The sequence below is a fragment of the Epinephelus fuscoguttatus genome, linkage group LG6 (genome assembly GCF_011397635.1).
Source record: "Epinephelus fuscoguttatus linkage group LG6, E.fuscoguttatus.final_Chr_v1".
In the NCBI taxonomy this organism is placed as follows: domain Eukaryota; kingdom Metazoa; phylum Chordata; class Actinopteri; order Perciformes; family Serranidae; genus Epinephelus; species Epinephelus fuscoguttatus.
The window spans coordinates 7614906-7634312 of record NC_064757.1 but is presented as its reverse complement, the minus strand read 5'-3'; the positions used below and the strand labels follow the sequence as shown (position 1 = coordinate 7634312).

General features: G+C 40.6%; 1 protein-coding gene across 2 annotated transcripts in view; it reads right to left on the bottom strand.

The window, feature by feature from the left end:
- Positions 1–19407, bottom strand: part of stxbp1b (syntaxin binding protein 1b) — a 35313-nt gene that overhangs the window by 6381 nt on the left and 9525 nt on the right. For both annotated transcript variants that reach the window (XM_049579889.1, XM_049579890.1), the window contains exons 2-17: positions 19225–19274; positions 19010–19091; positions 18610–18686; positions 18181–18259; positions 15706–15809; positions 13352–13500; positions 11282–11366; positions 10628–10758; positions 8450–8557; positions 8193–8253; positions 5247–5312; positions 4760–4840; positions 4070–4208; positions 3695–3804; positions 2564–2665; positions 857–942 (exon numbers count right to left, since the gene is read on the bottom strand). In XM_049579889.1, the coding sequence (XP_049435846.1) occupies positions 857–942; positions 2564–2665; positions 3695–3804; positions 4070–4208; positions 4760–4840; positions 5247–5312; positions 8193–8253; positions 8450–8557; positions 10628–10758; positions 11282–11366; positions 13352–13500; positions 15706–15809; positions 18181–18259; positions 18610–18686; positions 19010–19091; positions 19225–19274 (1510 nt within the window). The remainder of the gene's footprint in view (positions 1–856; positions 943–2563; positions 2666–3694; positions 3805–4069; positions 4209–4759; positions 4841–5246; positions 5313–8192; positions 8254–8449; positions 8558–10627; positions 10759–11281; positions 11367–13351; positions 13501–15705; positions 15810–18180; positions 18260–18609; positions 18687–19009; positions 19092–19224; positions 19275–19407) is intronic.

Genomic DNA, 19407 nt, shown 5'->3' with positions numbered 1-19407 from the left:
AAGGACATAAATAAACATTTACTGCAAAACATTGAAAGGTCAACACATTTTCACTCTGACCTTGTCACATGTTCACGTTTGGTCATGGACTTTCCATGTTTAGGTACAATGTGCAAGGTACCCTGGGTGTTTTGGCTGCTGACGTTCTGGGACGCAGTGTCAAGTTCTGCCTGTTACATGCATTGTCTTTTTTCAAAATACACTTACATTTTCACAGGAAATGTACAGTTTGCATACAGTATCTTTCAAAATAAACACACTATGCCAATACAACACCGCTGATTGACATTTTTTTTCCTTCAGCAACAAACGCACATGGTTATGTTCTGCCCACACACGCACATGGTTGGGTTTAGGCAACAAAAAAACGTGGTTGTGTTTAGGAAAAAAGAACAGGGTTTGGCTTTACAATCATACGGGAAGCAAACACCAGCCTCCCAGGTGAAAGTCAGTGGTTGTTGGACCCATCTACAACCCCTCCCGCTGGCCCTACTCTGACTTTCGCCACCGTAACTTTTGTTCTTGTCCTGCCGCATTTCCCCCTGACACAGCTGGGTGCTGTTAATCTATTCCGGAAAACAGCCTCATATCAAGCTGACGTTAAAGGACTGCTTTCTTCGTCTGTGTCTGATGCAGGATTTCGATGACTTCAGAGTGAGATGGGTTGGAAAGGTCATTAATTTTTTCCAGAAGATTTTTTTCTCCTCAATCAAAGTCAATGTTGCAAGACAAAAAAAAAAAAATAGATATTACAATTCAAAACAGTAACAATACTTACGGTAAATCTTAATGTAGTCATGTATTGGAGTGTGGTGTAACCTGACGTGTAGGCATAATGAATTAAAAGATAACACACCTCGACGGAGCGCTGGCTTTGGCAGATGCTTGTCTCTGGGAAATGTATGGGTACTGCTTAGGGTCAAGTTTGTCCTCAATGGCGTCCTGTGGAAACACATTTAAGTTACTACAGTTTGCACCAAAAACAGCCATGATCAAGTTCTCACCCAAAATACTATCTAAAGCCTCTTCCAGATAGGATTAACATTACAGGGGGAGATGGGGAATAAAATATTCACTATACTCCTCAGTAATTCAACCATCAGAAAATTACAACACGTGGTCTGTATCAGACATTTCACAGGACCACCAGTAGCTGTAGCTGACATCAGAACAACCCATGAGTCCCTGCTCTCCCTATGACTTTCATTTTTTTTCACTGTTGTTTTTCCTAAGCGATCTGCTCTAAAATACAAGGATGTTGTCAATTTAAATTTCAAGAGGACCAGCAAGTTTGCCAAAAACAGTAGGTAATAGCATCTATAATTACTATTGAGGTTGAGCTGGAAAATTATCCACATACACACTATGGATGGGATTAACATCACTGACCAGCACAGGTAATTTTGAAAGAAAAAAAAAAAGAACCCACCTCTCCTGAGGACATAAATGCAGTCCAACTGGGGCAAGCCTCATGTTAGGGAAGTTTGTGAAGTCAAACTGCCACCAATATCCGACTTGACAAAAATTTTGTGATTTTTTTTTTCTTTAAATAAATAAGCAGAGCATAATAAGGTATATCAAGGAGATTATGCTTCCTTCAAGAAAACAGGTTGTCTTATTTGACACATTACCTTATCCCTAATTGAAGATTTTATTACTTGGTTTGAAGGAAAAGTTCCGATCTTTTGAAGTGGGGTTGTATGAGGTACTTATCCACAGTCGGATTAATACGTACAGTACACCACAGAAGCTCAGCAATGTACTGCTATGGATGCAGGTCAACAGCCAAAAGTATTTAAGCCACTTACAAAAAGAACCACCAAAAGAATTCTATATCAGTTTAAGCGTATGCTATATTGACAGTATTTTCACCACTCAACCTTTCTGTCAGGCAGCAGATTCTGCCAGGGAAGCCATTAATGGCTGCAGTTCCCCATCTATGCTCTCATCAAGGCCACCAGACTCCATTACCAAAACCAGTAATTTCAGCTTTCCAAACACAGGGAGCTGCTGGTCTACCGCTGCCTTGATCACTTAGTTTGTGTTATTTTGTGACTGGTGAATCTGAACAAATCCTTTTAAAAATCAAAGTCACATAATAACACAAACAAACTAACTGATCGTGGCAGTGGTAGACCAGCAGTTCCTATGTCCAGCAATGTAATAGTACTGTTTTTCTCAGTGGAGTCTGCCGTTGAAGAGACTGATATAACAGCTTTCGGTTCCTGTCAGAAATAGCTGTCTGACAGCGAGGTAAAGCTGTGATAATATTTTCAATGTTGTGTAAACATAAACTCATATTATTTTTTCAGGCAGAATTTTTTTAGGTGGCTAAAATATGTTTTGCTGCTGCCCCCGTGCACAGCAGTACATTGCTTAGTTTTGGTGGTGATACTCCTGCCTGCCCCTCCAAATTGTGTGGAGTGTACCAACTGATATCTACTGTATGTAATACACGGATCAAGGATAAATAAAAAGAGAAAATGTCCAGTATCACTAATCCCAGATATAAGGTGTGTACTCATATTGCATAATGTATGTGTGGTAGTAACATGAGAAGTACCTCTATAAGATCCTTTATGAGCGGAGTCCACCTGGAGAGCTGGTAGGTCTGCTCACTGATTCTTTCCTTACGATCGGGCTTCTTGGTTTTCTTTGCAGTGCCCTGTGAAGACACAATGCTGATCACTCATGTGCTGTCACAATTCACCCATCAACAACTCGAGCCAATGAGACAGTTTAAGTGTCTTTCTCAAAACCAAGTGCCAAATGTCAGTCTTGAGTTATTTAGGCTCATATTCAAGATAAGGTTATCTTCTGCCTTCTGTTTAAAGGTGGTGAATTTAAAACTTACAGCAACTTAATGCGATACAGTCGCGTGTTGTTTGATATCAAGTGTAGGCAAAAAACATTGTTGCACATTTCAAATCTGCAGTTAGCGTAGTTAGCTCGGAGTGCTGACTTGTCTTGTTTACTATATTACATGTCACCCAGTCTGAACTTTCAAACTATATATGAAAAAAAAAGGAACAAATAGTCGCATAATCATACTGAACAGCCAAATCAGATTCCAGTGACTTTGGTTACAGCCCTACACTGGTGCACTGGGTGATGGGTTTCTTATTAACATAAACACACAAACTCTGGTTTATTTTGACTCAATTACACATACACTGTTCTGCTGCCCCAAATACTGTAATTTCTAGAGCATCAACTTTAGGTTAATCTGCTGCTGAAAACAGTCCCAAACAATGCGTTATTTCCACCTGTTTGAGCAACATTTCCTTAAAAAGTACAGAATCCAGCTGTTTTAGGAAATTACTGTGGCCTTGTGAGCTGTCCTAAAAAGATTTATGTCTTCAGTAGAAACCAATGGGCTTGAGCCTGAATTGCACAGAGTAGGGAAGTCAGAAAGTTTGAAGAGACAGATTAACACATTGTTGGTTTGGGTTTTTTTCATGGGATTTTTTCGTCAGTGAGAAAAATACCGAATAATACCTTCGCTATTTTTTACAGTATGGACAAATTAAAAATCCTCTGTGATATAGAGATAATGAATTAACAGTAATTATCATGCTTGCATGTAGGGTCTCATACTACGCATTACAGTCAGTGTTTCATGACACCTTCAGGTTCACCTTCAACCCTCATGATTCATGATAAGACACTGAGGTCCTGGGGCAGGACAGCTCACCTCTGAGACAATGGGGATGCCCATGTGGGCCATGTTGGAAATGATGTCACTGTCTTCTGGTGGGATGTTGGCATGCTGAAGGAGCTTACACAGGTTCTCCTCAGTCACACCTGACACACACATACAGACACATGCAACATAGATTTTCAGTCCATACACACATGCACATTTACAAACGTGGTAAAATGCATGCAAACACAAGGAAAACTGAGAATGGATTAGCACCAAAGAAACAAAAGAACAAAATATGAATGCATGATTCCAACAAAAGGCTCTGGGTGTGCCTTTCTGCTTTAAACATCATCACACAGTCATTCCCCTCCTTCTAAATGAGTTGAAATGAAAACATCAGGAACAGGACAGTGGATATCTGACCATTCTTCAGGAAGATGTAGAGCAGGATAATGCGGATCTTGTCGGACACACTGACGTTGGCATCCAGTAGAATGGGTACAATGAGCCTCATGGGATCCTTGATCTTCTCTCCCTCTGCATCTACACCCATCGCTAGATCCTGTAAAGCAACAGAAGACGGCGGAGTTTAACATGAGTTCCACATAAATTCCAATTTAACAGCACATGTGATCGAATGTTTCTGTGTAATCTAGCTCCGGTGTTCAAGGAGAGCCTGGCTGCACATGCATTTCCACTAAAACACTAAAATTTAAATCATATCAGTACAAACAGCCTATGCCTAGGCACACACGTGCCTTTTATTTTTACTACAGTCATTAACATTTCTTTTAATTATTATTATTCATAAACTTAATTGAATTTATTCATTCATTTGTTTTTACTTTATTGCATCTGCAGTGGACGGGGCTTGAGTGGGAGGCAACAGGGGGAAATACCAAAATATGGAGGAATAATCACTTCTATCTGCATTGTATTTGTATGTTTCTCTATACCTAATGTTCACTCCAAAAGATAATAATGGAAGACAGCTAATAAGCACAATCAGTTGTACATAAATGTTGCTTTAAGTTGCTTATGTTTAATGTCACATTAAGGTAAGTTTCCCTCACTTTCCACGTTTTTACACAGTCTAACAACAGAGTGATTTACCTGTTCTACACGACAGAGTTTGTCCACAGTGCCCTGGTAGCGGTTCATACAGTCTTCAGCCAGGTGGAGATGGGTTGAATACTGAATAAGTCAGAGATGCTGTTAGTGAGTGTGACACACAGAGTGCAATCTGCTGCAAACAATGCTAAAAGTTCTTCCAGAGTTCTTACAAACGCCTCAGGAAATCTGCTAAATAAAGTTAAGAGCCTCCAGGTCCTGTATATAAAAATGTTTATCTAAACCTCTGCTCAAATATTTATCATCTGCTCATCATCACTTAATAGACAGCATCATATTCTTTTGTTCAGTGATCAGTTTTACAGGTACATTATCTAGGTGTCTCTATGTACACGTTGCATGCACATATGTACACGAGTGCACAAATGTACCTATAGAAATGCTTACAATGTTTTGGATTAAAAACACTCTACTACACACAGTAACAGGCTGTAACTGTATAGATGTAGAGTAACAGTTAAGCTCCTACCTTGCTGAGCTCCTTCTGATACTGAGGCATCTTCTTCAGCATCTGAGATAGTTCCTTCATGGTGGTCTGAAACACGCAGATGAGTGATGTACTTCAGTGGTGTTTTGAGTGATGAATCACACAGTTATTATGCCTCTTTACCTTAATATAATAAATTCAGTGGAGGTGGTGTACATAATGCATTTACTCTTTAAATAATAAAATAAATAATTAATGAATTATAATGTTTTACAATAAATGTTTTACTTTTTCTTGACTAGGTATCTTCACCCACAATTTTACTTGGTATTTTTCCAAACCTGATGCCATTTCCCCATTTTTTGTGTCTAAGTGACCACTGGTTACAACAGCTTTTGAGACTGGTCCAGTGTTGCAGCAGGAAGCAGTGGAACAGGCTGCAACTGCGCACCATCCATTTACAGTATGTCCATTAGATGTGCTTTGCCACTAACAAGCTCAGATAGTAGTTATTTTAAGTGTCCGACAACATTACAGGAAGGATCCCTACAGAGACAGATGTATTTGTTGAAGAATAAGATGCATTCCCTGTAACCAAAAACAGCCAAAATTGCTATTGGCCCACCCACCAGAATCAATTAACAGTAATTTAAGTGTGTATAGAGCCTGCATTTTTTCACATCTAACTGGGTGAATTAAAGGTTTATTTGAACCAAACCAGAGATGGTGATTGTTGGTATAGTGGAAAGACAAACTGAGACAGCTTTTGTGAGTTTTATTTTGTGTCCGTTGACAAGTGTGTTTTACCATGATAAAATTACAGTTTCTTTAAATGGAGCCTGGTGAGTTTAGTGATAGAAATTTCTCAGCTATTTCTGGTTAAAAAAAGGATCTTACCCTTCAACAAACAGGTCTGTCTTTATAGGGATCCTTTCTTTAATGTTTTCAGACACTTCCAAAAATAATCTGAGCCTGTCAGTGGCAAAACAAGCACTTTCAGTGGATGTAAATTGTCACAAATGCCTATAAATGTGAAATTGCAGGCTGTTTCACAGCAGCCGGCTGAAGCACTCTCAATATCAAACCAATTAAAAAAAACGTTGACGCTAGTTTCGCAGACCGGGTGAGGCGGGGGTGCAGCGCACCTGCGCTTCGCCAACTGGGTGTGGCCAGGCGGATTTTTCAAGTTTGGCACACCGTGCGCCTGGCGCAGCTACTCCTCTTTCCTAGCCTGGTTCCAGACCATAGACCCCGCCCACTCAACTGAGTAGGCTTGCATCTCTGGTCTGGCATACTTCAATGAATTTGCGATTTATCTCGTCCAAACGATGGACGGACCAATGAACGCTGGGGGTGGGGGCGGGTCTAGCGATTAGCCAATCAGCGCCACACTGATGTCAAGCTGTACACCAGTGGGTAACTGGTGAGGATAGCAACCACGGCAACCGCTACAGATCCTACAGACCACATTGACGATGCTATTGAGGTATTTCGCCACTACTCGCGTTAATGGAGGACCAAATTAAGGAAGCTGCTAAACTGGATTTAACGGCGATGCAGCTGGGCGTGCACGATGACGGAGACATTTTAAACGGGCAATGCTCGCTTGTTTTCGGCACCCCCGAGGCATGGATACTAATGACGTCAGATTCTGGGTGAGTCGTTGATCTCTACTGATTGGTTAGGGAAAAAACCAAATTCCCTCCCCCTTGTAAATCGCCTTCATGAAGTGGAGGCAATGTCAGACTGAAGGTTCTGGGAGCTTCAGTCTGACACTCAGGCTACCTCTTTCCCACCTCTGTCCCTCCTACCTGCACAAGTCAGAAAGAGGTAGGAGAGAAGGCGTGGAGTGGGTTTTACACACATCACACCAGTCAAATGAGCTCCTCTCCTCGCCCTTAAATGCGCCGTGCAAAGGCATAATGAGAGTTTACTCAATTCGCCATGGCAGAAGAGAGCAGCAGCGCCAGACAGCCAAACTTCTCCCAGGAGGAAACTGATGTTTTGGTCCGGGAGGTCCAAGCTCGCAGTGTCCAAATATACGGAACTGCAAGCAGAAACTCCACGGGCTGATGATGCAAAGGTAGCCTGGGAGGAGGTCACCACAATTGTAAATCAATGTTGCGTTTCTCTCGTGCGCGCGCGCTCTCTCTTTCTCTCTCGCAGTCTCACTCTGTTTCTTTTCTTTTGACTTTCCTAAGATGACGGATGCTGAATATATACTCCCTATCTTATGCTGTGGCTGTTTGTGGTTGGCTGAGAGGGATGTAAACTCATTAGTTTTGTTAATCAAATCCGGTTGGGTTTCCATTACACGTGCCAAATGTGCCAAACGTGCCAAGCGGTGCCAATCCCCTTTGATCTGACATCAGATGTGATGGGACAGTCGATATATAGAGATACATTTATGTGCTGATTGCAGATAGTTGCATTGAATAGTGTTTTTTTGGGTATTTATTGCATTGTTAATGTGCCTGACATTCTGGAAACCTGCCTGTGAGGTTTTGGTGACGTGTGCGCACTGTCCGCCAGTCAGCCAAACCGGTTGCCTTCCCCCTGCGCTGACAGTAGACCTGGTTTCAGCTGGCAAGCTTTTAGCACACCTTCAACGAAGCCTTTTGGCACAAAACTGTCACTGCGCCAAGCTGGATCTGTCGACACCTCGCCCTGCTGCACCGCCACACCCATCTCAGCGCACCTTGGTCTGCCAAACTACCAAACTGAGCGTGCCTCGGGTTGCCCTGCTCGAAACTAGCTCTGCGCGGGGTTCGCCACCCTGCGCCACCCTGTGCTGCACCAGGAAACTAGAGACCTTAGACACAAGAACATGGTGAAATAGGGTGAAGGTTGAAGTCACCCTTTGAAATGCCAATAAAGTACTGCACGATGCTTTGGTACTTTTTCCACCTCTGTGTGAAGGACATTTAGGAGCAGGAACACAGTAAGAGATCCTGAAACAGGAGCAGAGTGATACAGTGTGTCCTCTACCTTCTCCCCAGTGTTCATCTTTTTGCTGGCAGAGAATTCTTTCAGAGAACGAGTCACAGCCCTGTGCAGAGAAATGAGGAAAAATGAACAGATGAATGAAAACTGAGAAGGTTCTCTGTGACTCTGCTGACTCCTGAGAGGAATAATGCTCTGAGACAGATTTGTGACAGAGCTGCAGGTTTGTGGTAGAGGTACAGAAGTGTGGGTTTTTTCGTCCGTGCATGTGTACGTGTGAGTAGAAAGTCACAGCCACTCACGTTGACACTTCTGCAATGTGTTTGTGTCTCAAAGTCAGCCACAGGTCATCATCCTCATCCAGCAATACCTCCTTCATTCTCGTTTCTCCCATCCCACTGGTCTCAAAGCTGACAGAGAGGACGACAGAGGTTTACAGACTGTGGATGTGTATGTATTTGTTAGAATAAACACAAAAATATGCAGATCGACACTGAAGAATTTGATCATCTTTATGTTGTTCAGTGCAGTTATTCTCTTTTTTCTGTTTCTTCTTTGTACAATATAGGGCATTGTTTTACCATATTGACCTTTTTTAGCAAACACTGGTTTGAATTATTATTGAAGCATTTTTCAGAATGAAAGAAATGTTGCAGAGCGAAGCTGAGACATTTGGGCCATCCTGCCAAAACAGAAATATACAACCCAAACTAACTGACAGTAACAATAATCAGCAAAATAAAACACAGATATTGAAATGACCAACACAGTCTAAGAGGAACATGTGAAATGGACACAACCTCTTAACAACCCATTATGTGGTGCTGGCACAAAATATGTTAGTCTGCTGGCAACACCAAATATATTACATTTCTGTCAATACATCCCCCTACACTGGACCTTAGGACTTCATGCCCATTTCATGTATTTCTACATTCCTCACAACGCTTTGTATATTGTACTAATATGCACACGCCAGTTCATATACCCTGATTGGGCGGAAGTTCGCTGCATAGATCAGCCTCTCACTGGGCGGAACGAGCCGCTGAAGTCCCGCCCTACCACCTCCGGTTGTGTAGCAGTTTTCAACTGTTTTCAACACGTCCTTTACTAACTTTTGCAGTGTTTGATCTTGCGGGGATGTAGCCATTTTTCTGCCATGGTTGGCGTCCTGTAGGCAATATTTTTGTGGGCGTGTTACACCAAAACCTGTTTCCTCCCGGGAACATTTTTGCAAGCGCACTGTTGCTGTGGCACCACCCAGAACAACTGTGATTGGTTGAAAGAAATACAAGCAGCCAGGGCATTTTTTTCTCCAATCTTAAAGTGAGAGTCGGCCCAGTCAGACCTTTCTTTTCTTGAGAAAGGTCTGCTGAGCGAGACTACAGTTCATATGATATCTAATTATTAGTGGCCCACAAATGCCATTAGTTGTGTCTCACTTCAGGAGCTGCAGCCTTCTAAGGACGCAGCCTTGGGAGTCTACATCCGCCACGTCCTTTGAAGACCATAATGGCCCAGTTGAGCAGTCTCTGAAATGGGATGCTCTGGTCTATGGAGGATTTACTGATTGTATCATCAGTTGTTTCTGCCCCTATCCACTGATGCTCCTGTCACCTAGCAACCAGTGGTACTTAAAAATGGAAGTTAGTAGACTACAAGTTTAGTTAAATAATGAAGCCAGAAATAAATGTATTTATTTTCAATACATAGTTGAGGAGATGCTTTACCACCAGTGACACCAACATGTGATGTGTTATTATCATAATTATTATATTACTGAATTAAATTGTTTAAGATGTGTATTTTTAGATCTTAGAAAAGTGTTAGTGTGTTTAGGGAAGCCATATATTTTGCAATAACCAATCATCACTGGTGTGCAATGAATTTTGGGATAGAGGGGCCATGAAGGAAGCATCCATATTATCCTCAGGAAAAGAAGGCCTTATTTCTTGGCCGCATTTGAAGGAGCCTTCCAAATGGGCCAGCCTTTGTTGTGCCGTTGGGACGCAGTCTTCAAATGCAGCTTTTGAAGGCTGCAGCCTCTGAATTTAGATACGACTATTATGCACGTAACCTAAACTTAATGTGGTTAGGTTTAGCAAGTAAAGTTCACAGAATTCTGAACGCTGTTCTCCTCTGGGACAGTCCTGGCAGAAAGTCCTGTGTTTTATGACCCATCCACCACCCCTACCTGCTTCCTTACTCAGACTACTTCTGTCTTTACTCACATCAGTATACTGGTAATGTGATCCCACCCCTCACAAATGCATGTGTTATATGCAGAATACTGGCTCATGATTCTGCAGGTTATATACAATTTTTGGTGCATTACTAATTCCAGTAATACTTAATAATTCATAGGCATACTTGTGAAGGATGCATAAGGACAGCGTGTTCTGACTGGGCTGAAATGACAGGTGCACGCTGAGCTCAGTGACTCCCAGAAGCTGTCAAACCTCCCTTAGTGGAGCCTTTACCTGTAAACGTCGTTCTCGATGCCCAGCAGGTCATAAGCCATGGCCTGTAGCGTCAGCTCATGCAGGATGGGTGACACGGGATCAAAGCCACGATCCAGAATGAGCAGCTGAGTGCGACTCTTGTCTGGACCCTGGAGGCATCAGAACAGAGACAAAATACTACATACACGGTAGAGGACTGACAGATGTGTCATACTCTTCACTTGCAGCTCATCATCCAATATAATTATGCAGGATCCGCTCAACTCAAGCTCAGATTCCAAGTCTGATCATTTTGCTCACCATAGACTTTGATATCCACTTTAAAAAATATAACATTAAAGCTGCTTAGTTAAAACATCTCTAAAATTTCAGTAATTATGAACAATGAAAATTGTCTTAGTTTTAACTTGATGACTATTGGTCCATTTAAGAGGGTCTCTAAACCAATAAAGGAGCATTAAAGCCTTCAGTTGAAGTCAAAACATAAAAATCCACATAATTGAGCTGTTGCATAATGATTTATATTCTCCATCAGGACTGGATTAATGTAACCTTGTGGTTATGCCAGATTGTGCTGACAGATGATGTCTGACATATGCGACATTATGAAGGCTGATAAATGCACACATGGAGATGGTTCTCCCCATCTGTCATTCAGCTTTACTTCCTTACCTCTCCCATGGTGGGGTCATCAGCCTTGTAACCGTCCAACTTCTCCTGAAGCATCTGGGCCAGAACTGCACAATCTTTGTATTCCCTGAGCCAACACACACACACACACACACACACACACATACACAGCAAGACAGCATCAGACAAACACTCCTTTTAAACTTGAACATGCTGTTTGTGCTGTTTTTAGATCATAATTTCTTCCATAACAGAAATACTGTTTTATTCAATATTTATTATATGTCGCTTATTGTTTTATTTTGCTTTTAAACTGTTAATAAAACACAGCAGTTTCTGTAGGTGTTTCACATGAAGGGCCCATCAGAAAATTATAGGGATTATGACGGTGGTTTTAGAGTGATCCAGAAAACAGCAATAAACAGCAATATGAAAATGACCGGAAATAGATAGTGAATAAAATAGTATTTCTGTTAGAGAGAAGAAACTTCATTGTGAAAATGACATGACTGTGGATTTATACCAATGGAATTAGTGTTATGGAAATGAAAATTTATAATTTTCTTAAATTTATGATAAAAATGGGTAAGCATGGAAGAAATGTAATGAGCTTACATTAACTGAGTAACAGGGTAAATTAGAAACTAAGAACAGTCTAAGGCCTGCTTCACTCTGCATTTGAAGTACCCATGAAATGAAATATACATTTCCCCAGTTGTAATTCTGTTTCCCTGTTAAATTATTCATTTAGCAATTGTTATATGCCAAATACATATCTAAAAAATCAGTATCAGAGTATTTTTACATCAAAATCCCTGTATTTTCGCTTTCTGTTAAACCAAGTAAAACAGTTTCAAATGTGCGATGACTCATCCTGCACTCAGTGGCATTCACAAAAGTTCATCCAATCACATGAAACTTTGGGCATCTACTAGCCAGACTGGTCATATGAAACTGAATTTCACTGCTTGTGGATTGTAGTAGCTAAGAGAATAATATGGAGAGAGACAGGAAGATATGTGTGTTTGGATAACAGTGGGAAAAAAAAACCTTGTTTTCATTTCCAAAACAATGTGACTGAAATCTAATTCATTCATCTTTCCCTCATCCTCCTCAGGGGCATAAACATAGACAGTGCAGGCAGTGTCTAACTTATCGTATGTCACTGATCTAATGGTGAAGGAGATGTGTGTGGAGCCAACAATCTGCTCGGCAGCAGACTTCACTTTATTTCTGTATTGCCCTCTGTACTTTTTAGCAGTCCAAAAATGCAAAGGATTTGATTTAAATCCCTCTTGTAACAGCACATGAGGCAAATATACCATGTCACTGGGAAATACGTCACAGTACACAAGCTAAAGACACTTGCACTTCCATTTCATGGGGACTTTGAGCTAAATTAGACCATTCTTGAGAATGTATAGTACTATGCATGTGAGCTACTAGCCTAATGGTGGATAGTTTAGACACAGGCCTAACTGCAGACTACTATTTGAGACCAACAAACAACAAAACCAGCATTAATTTCGGAAGTCATCACTGTGCTTCTAGCAGCTTTTTAGGCACCAAACGTTGATGTTTTTTAGCCACCCATCTATGTTTATCAAGCAGGTATAATGCCACGAAAAGGGGGTATTTTTAGCCAAAATGTGATCTTCTCCTTGCCATTAGTGGCTTTTGTGGCTAAACCGAAAAACACTTTGCTACAGCACCGTTGAAACGTAAAGTGCAAATGTAACATACCCATGGTTTGCAGAAAGGTACAATGGCAACATTTTTTGACTGGGTTGGAGCTACTGTAAAAACAGCTGTAGTGTAAGCATCCTGTTAGATTTTTCCTTTTGGACAAAATCAGACAGAGAGAACAAAATGAAATAAATGTTGCCTGCTGTGTATGATGCAGCTACTGCAGCCAATCAAAATGTTTGCTTTGGAATTCACAACTGCAACGGGAGTGCAATATTCTCATGTCAATACGATTAGAGGTCTGGTCTTGTGAAACTTAGATGTGGCCTCTATCACTCATATGCTATATCAATGATATTAAAAATTTGCCACAAAAACCCAAAACAAAAACAGAATGTTGAAATGTGTTGTCCTTGCTGGTCTCACGCTCTGTATCGGACGCCAGGATACTCTTTGAGTGTGGCACAGAGGGTGGCAATCTGCTCAGCACAGCGCTCCAACATGTTGTTCTTCACATCAGCCTTGAAGGGGCTGTAGAAGTCCTGAAAGGCATCCACTTTGTCCAGGGAGAAGACCTGGACACAGAGGACATGACAGACAGACAACATGAGGTTGAATCTCAACTTAATTCTGGACCCCAACATTTAAATTGAATATTGCTATGCTGGTTGTCTGTGGGGACACCTTAACCTCAACTGATCTAAAGCAAGGATGGATTGTATTTGGCACAGGTACACATTAATATACTTTCTTATACCCAGCTCTGATGAAGAGTTTTAGTGATTGACGATTATTTCAATGGTGTTTTATTTTAATCATTGAGTAAATAGTAATAATTTGGGTTTGAAAATGTTTAAAGGCAAAATAATAAAGGTCAAAATATTTGCCACCAGAGGCTTCTCTCTATAAATGTTGGCACTGGCACCTGAACGCTGACACTAATTAAACCCTTTTCCACACACACTCACTTAAAAACACACGTGTACATGCTCCCATCTGTTACTGACTATCACATGATAACAATCCCTGTGCTTTCTCTTGTCACACATCTTATGTGTGCTCCCATTGGCTGCAGAGTACGAGCGTTGGTCCTGTCAGCCAATCAGCTAAAGGGATGAGAGGAGGGCAGGGGGCAGGGCTGGTATGGTGTGTCCCTCCCACTCGGGATTAGAACTACAGGACAACAGCAGAGGATTGAGGGCTAAAGCTGATCCAGCACAAAACACTGTTGGTCTGATCCTCTTCAGCACTGTTCCTCCCTCTATTGATGAACAGTATCATAGGGTGAAGGGCTTAATACAGGGTGCAAGACCTGTTGTTTCCACATATCTATTTTAATTCAGCCTTTTCTTGCAAAGTTGTCCCCCCACTTGGTAAACAGATAATTAATTTGAGGCAGCTCTGCAGAGGAATACTTTCAAGGATGCCGACCTGTTTAAAGTTAAAAGGATAGATGTTGCTCTCACACTATACACAAATAATAACAGTATGGTTAAAATAGCTGAAGTCTTTTTAAACCTGCTATAATCAATATATTGTGAAAGGTGTGGTAGCCTATGAAGTGCTGAACCTGCACAGAATAATACCCAACGCAGGTCTCTGGAGCTGACTGCTCTTGTTTCTTACCCTTTCTGTAATCTTTTTATAAATGTCACCATGTGTCTGTATTATATCTTCTTTGTATCCAAACAGTTGTATGAACAATCCAACACAATTTTCTCCATATTTCCAGGATTAATTGTTTAACCAGTGGCTATATGTTGGATTTTGAGATAAGGACCTGAATGTGGACTTTAAGGGTGAGTTTGCTCCAGGTTTTATCTTGAAATACACTGCACCTACACAATATCTATTTGCACAGTGACTTAATCTGTTCTAAAAAGTAATGCCATTTTTGGCGAATATGAGGTTAGACCTGTCACAATAACTACTTGTGTCGGATAATATATCATTCTAAGATAAACTATATTATTGCCATTTTGAGATCATTTTATGACACTGATGTAATGATGATATGATAGCATAAAAATGGAAGTACACCCTTTCAAAAAGCAATGAATTTTCAATTCTTAAGAATTTTCAGACATTAAAACTTTAATATGAAAAAAGTATTCTTGCGCCCAAGTCTAATAACAGTCAGGAAAACCCTGCTGATATTTTTGACGTCATGTTGACTAAAACTTTGGTGGCATTCTTATGTAAACAAATACACATTTGAATACACTGGACAATATCGAAGTTGAATGAATATCGAATGATCAAGGTAGTGCCTGTAAATCGTGCAATAAGTCGATAAAGTAATTATTGTGACAGGCCTGTATGAGGTACTAGGTTTGCTATATGAATTGCAACAAAAATGATGATGAGTAGATATCCATTTTGTCAGATAATTTCTTAGTGTGCCAGCCAGGACTTTAATTCAAGGCCTCATGAAAGGACTACATATGCTGCAGACAGCCTTGATTGATTGACTGATTAAAAAAAAAAAACATAGACCATATCTATCCTCCTCCAAAATGTTTATAGTTACAAAGTGATGATGTATGGTGCAGACACACTGACAAACACACACACACACACACACACCATTCAAATAATGCAATAAGAATATCCTACACTACATTTCACAATGAAAACAAACGCAATGCAAAGCAACAAGAGAGAGGCAGGTTTCTTTATACACTGTAGACTGAAATACTTCCAAACCACAACCATCATATGAGAGCAAGACAATAATGAGCAGCTTCCGTGGTCTAATCCCAGTCTAGACGATGTTTTACCTGAGATTCATAGGGCAGAAAGGCGATGTGGATCTCAGTCAAGGCCTTCATGGCTTTGGAGGCGCGGGATTTGGTCAACAGTCCAAACAGCAAGTCTGGGATCGCTGTCGAGAATCACAGAAAAATATGGTGACTTACTGAGATACTTAGTAGCTGGATAAAAGAATGCCAACGTCATGTTAATCTCAAATGTTCTAACTTTGTTAAATCGAAAAACATTAAATTGACCTAATTTAGGAAGAGAAAATAAGGTTCACACATAAAGAACAGTTTGATGGTTACCAGCATTACACTACACCCACCTCAGGGACCTGACCCAGGACCCCACAGTGTTGGGTTTAAGGGGTGTGTTGGTGGGGCCGTGTGGCTTAATTCAGGTGTCATGTTTGCTGAAACTGTCTCTGTATCCTGACAGTAGTACGTGAGACAGATAATCTGTGAAAAACTCAGGTTCCTCTGGCTCCTCCTAATGCTTCTAAAGACACCTTCAAGAATTCACAGTGCCTAAATAGAAACTACCAATCAGAGCCAGAAAGAGCCCTCATTCAGTCGAGATCAATATCTTCAATATCTAGCTTTGCAAATGCAATTGCTGAGAAACAACCACCAGCAATGGAAAAGAAATGATCATCCCTTTACCAACAACAGCAAAGAAAAGTTGACAGAAGAAGACTAACGACAGCATTAGTTTTGAATCCTTTCGATCAAAATCCAAAATCAAAATCCTTTTTACCAAAGGCTCAGTTTAACTGTTTCTTTTAGGCATGCTTTTTGCTTTCAGCCTTCTGACTATTGTTAGCATAAAGTGACAGTTTCACCAAATATGCCAAATAGTTTTCCAGATCCAGAAGTCCTGTCTGACAGATTTGTGAATTTGAAGGTTTATCTGACATTAAAATGCTGCAGAGTGCATTGCAGTATTATGGGGAAGAATTTTAAAATGCTGCAGGGTTATAATGGCAATGTAATGCAGGATATGCAAAGGCATAATGACAGAGAAAAAAGATGAGACAGTTGGGAGTATCAACATTTTCCTCTGACATATTATCCAATTATGAGGAAAGACTCCATACGACCAAAAATACAATAAAATAGCATCCCACCCACCATCCATTCTCTCCGCCTTTCCTCAAAAACATAAGCAAACATGTCACAAATCCTGGGGCCAGTTGCACAAAACATCCTAAGTCCGAGTTGAGGTTATATGGACACACTTAATGATGAGCAATTGATTTTGCACTAAACATTTGACTGGAAGTCAATTTATGGTTGTGACTGTCAGGGGTTGGATCACTCAGCTTTCCAAAGCTGCAATCTCTCAGCCCCTTTACAAATAATAATTGCTATGCAGTTTTATCCAGCGGGATCTTCACAGTCAGTTATTGGTGAGGTATTTTATATAAGACGAAAGTGTCATTATGGTTGTGACTGTCAGGGGTTGGATCACTCAGCTTTCCAAAGCTGCAATCTCTCAGCCCCTTTACAAATAATAATTGCTATGCAGTTTTATCCAGCGGGATCTTCACAGTCAGTTATTGGTGAGGTATTTTATATAAGACGAAAGTGTCATACTTAACAAGCAAAGTTAAGGAGCTTTGTTCAACTGGCCCCTGAACTTGGAGATGAATTTCAACTTACGACGACTCTTATCATGAATATGGTAAACATGACGCCATCTGAAGGCAACAAACGACATCTACCAGGAATGTGCGCTTACTAGTATTAAAATGGCTAGTGTAGGACCTTCCTGGATGATGTTGCATTGCATTGCCAAAAATTGAGTCAGGTTCGGCCCTTTTTTCAGGAGACCCTGCATTGCACGCGGGTTTTTTTATTTTTATTTATTTTTTTTTTAATGGGAAATGAGGACATGACCCTCTGGTGTTAGGACAACAACCTATTCCACGAATGTCAGCAAAACTACAGAGATGATAGTGGACTTTGAGAAGAAGCGGCCAAGGAACTACACTCTCCTGTATATAAACATGTCCTCAGTGGAGAGGGTGCATAGCTTCAAATACCTTGGTATCCACATCACTGAGGGCCTGACCTGGGTACTGCATACTGACTCAGTGGTGAGAAAGGCAAGGCAGGGATCGTTTTACCTCAGACACCTGAGCAAATTTCAGCTATTCCCTCAAATATTGAGGAATTTATATTCCTGTACAATTGATAAGGAAGCAGCACAGAACAAAGACCCCAAGAGCAAAGAGCACTCGTTAAGCTGAGTATACAATAGACACTACTCTACCCTGGCTCAAGGATGTTTACACCAGGCGCTGCAAGAATAAGGTTTTTGAAATAATTTTTTAGTAATTTAACTATTAAACATTTTGTGTAACTCGCACTTCCTAACATAAAACTGGATTTGTGTATTTCAAACAGCATCAAGTGTGCAAAGGGTCTAGATCAACTTCGAGTTCCCAGATATTCCATCTATCTACAGTATTGTTGGTGTAGAATGGATTTACTCACTGTCAGTGAAGAAAACGTGAGCTCCTCGGTACCTTGGATTCTGTGGGTCTCTGAAGTCATCAATCAGACCCTCAACAGACTAAGACAGCAGAGAACAATGTTTTGGCTTGTGAACTAAGTTAAAAGGGAACAACAGTTTGGACAATTCTTCAATCTTTTACAAAGTTAGTCAAAATGAATATTTATTAAAAACACAGCATGTTTCTTAATTTATCATGACATGACATTTAAAGGATCTTTATAAACCAAACTACCAATAAAACCCACAGGAACTGTATTTTAAAGTATTCAAATGACAAAAAGTCGCATTCCTCATTTGCTGGACAACACGGCAAAATACTGCAGGATGACGGAAGCCAGTGAGACTACAGTAACAGATTATACTAAATAGTGCGCCATAGAAGTCATTATAGGAGTTGTATCATTTACCTCATCTGAGGGTGTGATCAGGTAGATGGCCTCCATGCTGGGCAGAGGCTCACGCTTCTTGGTAATGTCTTCTACAACTGGAGAGCACAGGAAAACAAAAATCAATACTCATTCATCAGCTAGATTAGACTGCAACTAGGCTCACCAACTTATAATAACTTCTCTTTCCTTCAAAACCCAGCACAAAGAAACAGACCTGTCCTTGACTTAGAGCGAACAAATATAATTAATGGTTATCCATAAATGTTTCACTTGAACATTCTAGAAATTAATCATCAGCATGGTGGTGGGTGTTAATAGATCCTTCTAGCTGAACCTAATTAAATTTACCTGCACTAAAGTTGATTAAAGTGGTTTCAAAGCTGCAAAAGTGAACTGAGGTGACCTAGGTGGTACTTACTGGTGATTCCCTCTGACATGATGTCTGTCATCTTACAGCAGGAGGAAATCATCCTCATACTCAGCTTGTCCACCACCAGCACCTATAACAAAGTTACACACAGCGAGGGCTTCAAAGGGATTTTTTTGTTGTTATCTCACATGGTTTTAGTCATATTCAGCGTCAAGGTCAATGAAAAATGATGCCAAACTTGATCAGAATAACAGAATTGTTACCTTCCATTTTCCTTTTTCTCTTGCTTTCTTGATGACATTGTTCATTATCTCTGTAAAGAAGGAAGACATCCACATAAAACCTGGATTTCACATAATAAAATCATTCACAACAGTTCAACTAGTGAGAGAAAGAAATAAAGAGCAGAGAAAACAACAGCATGGTAATACATGCAAATTGCTGAG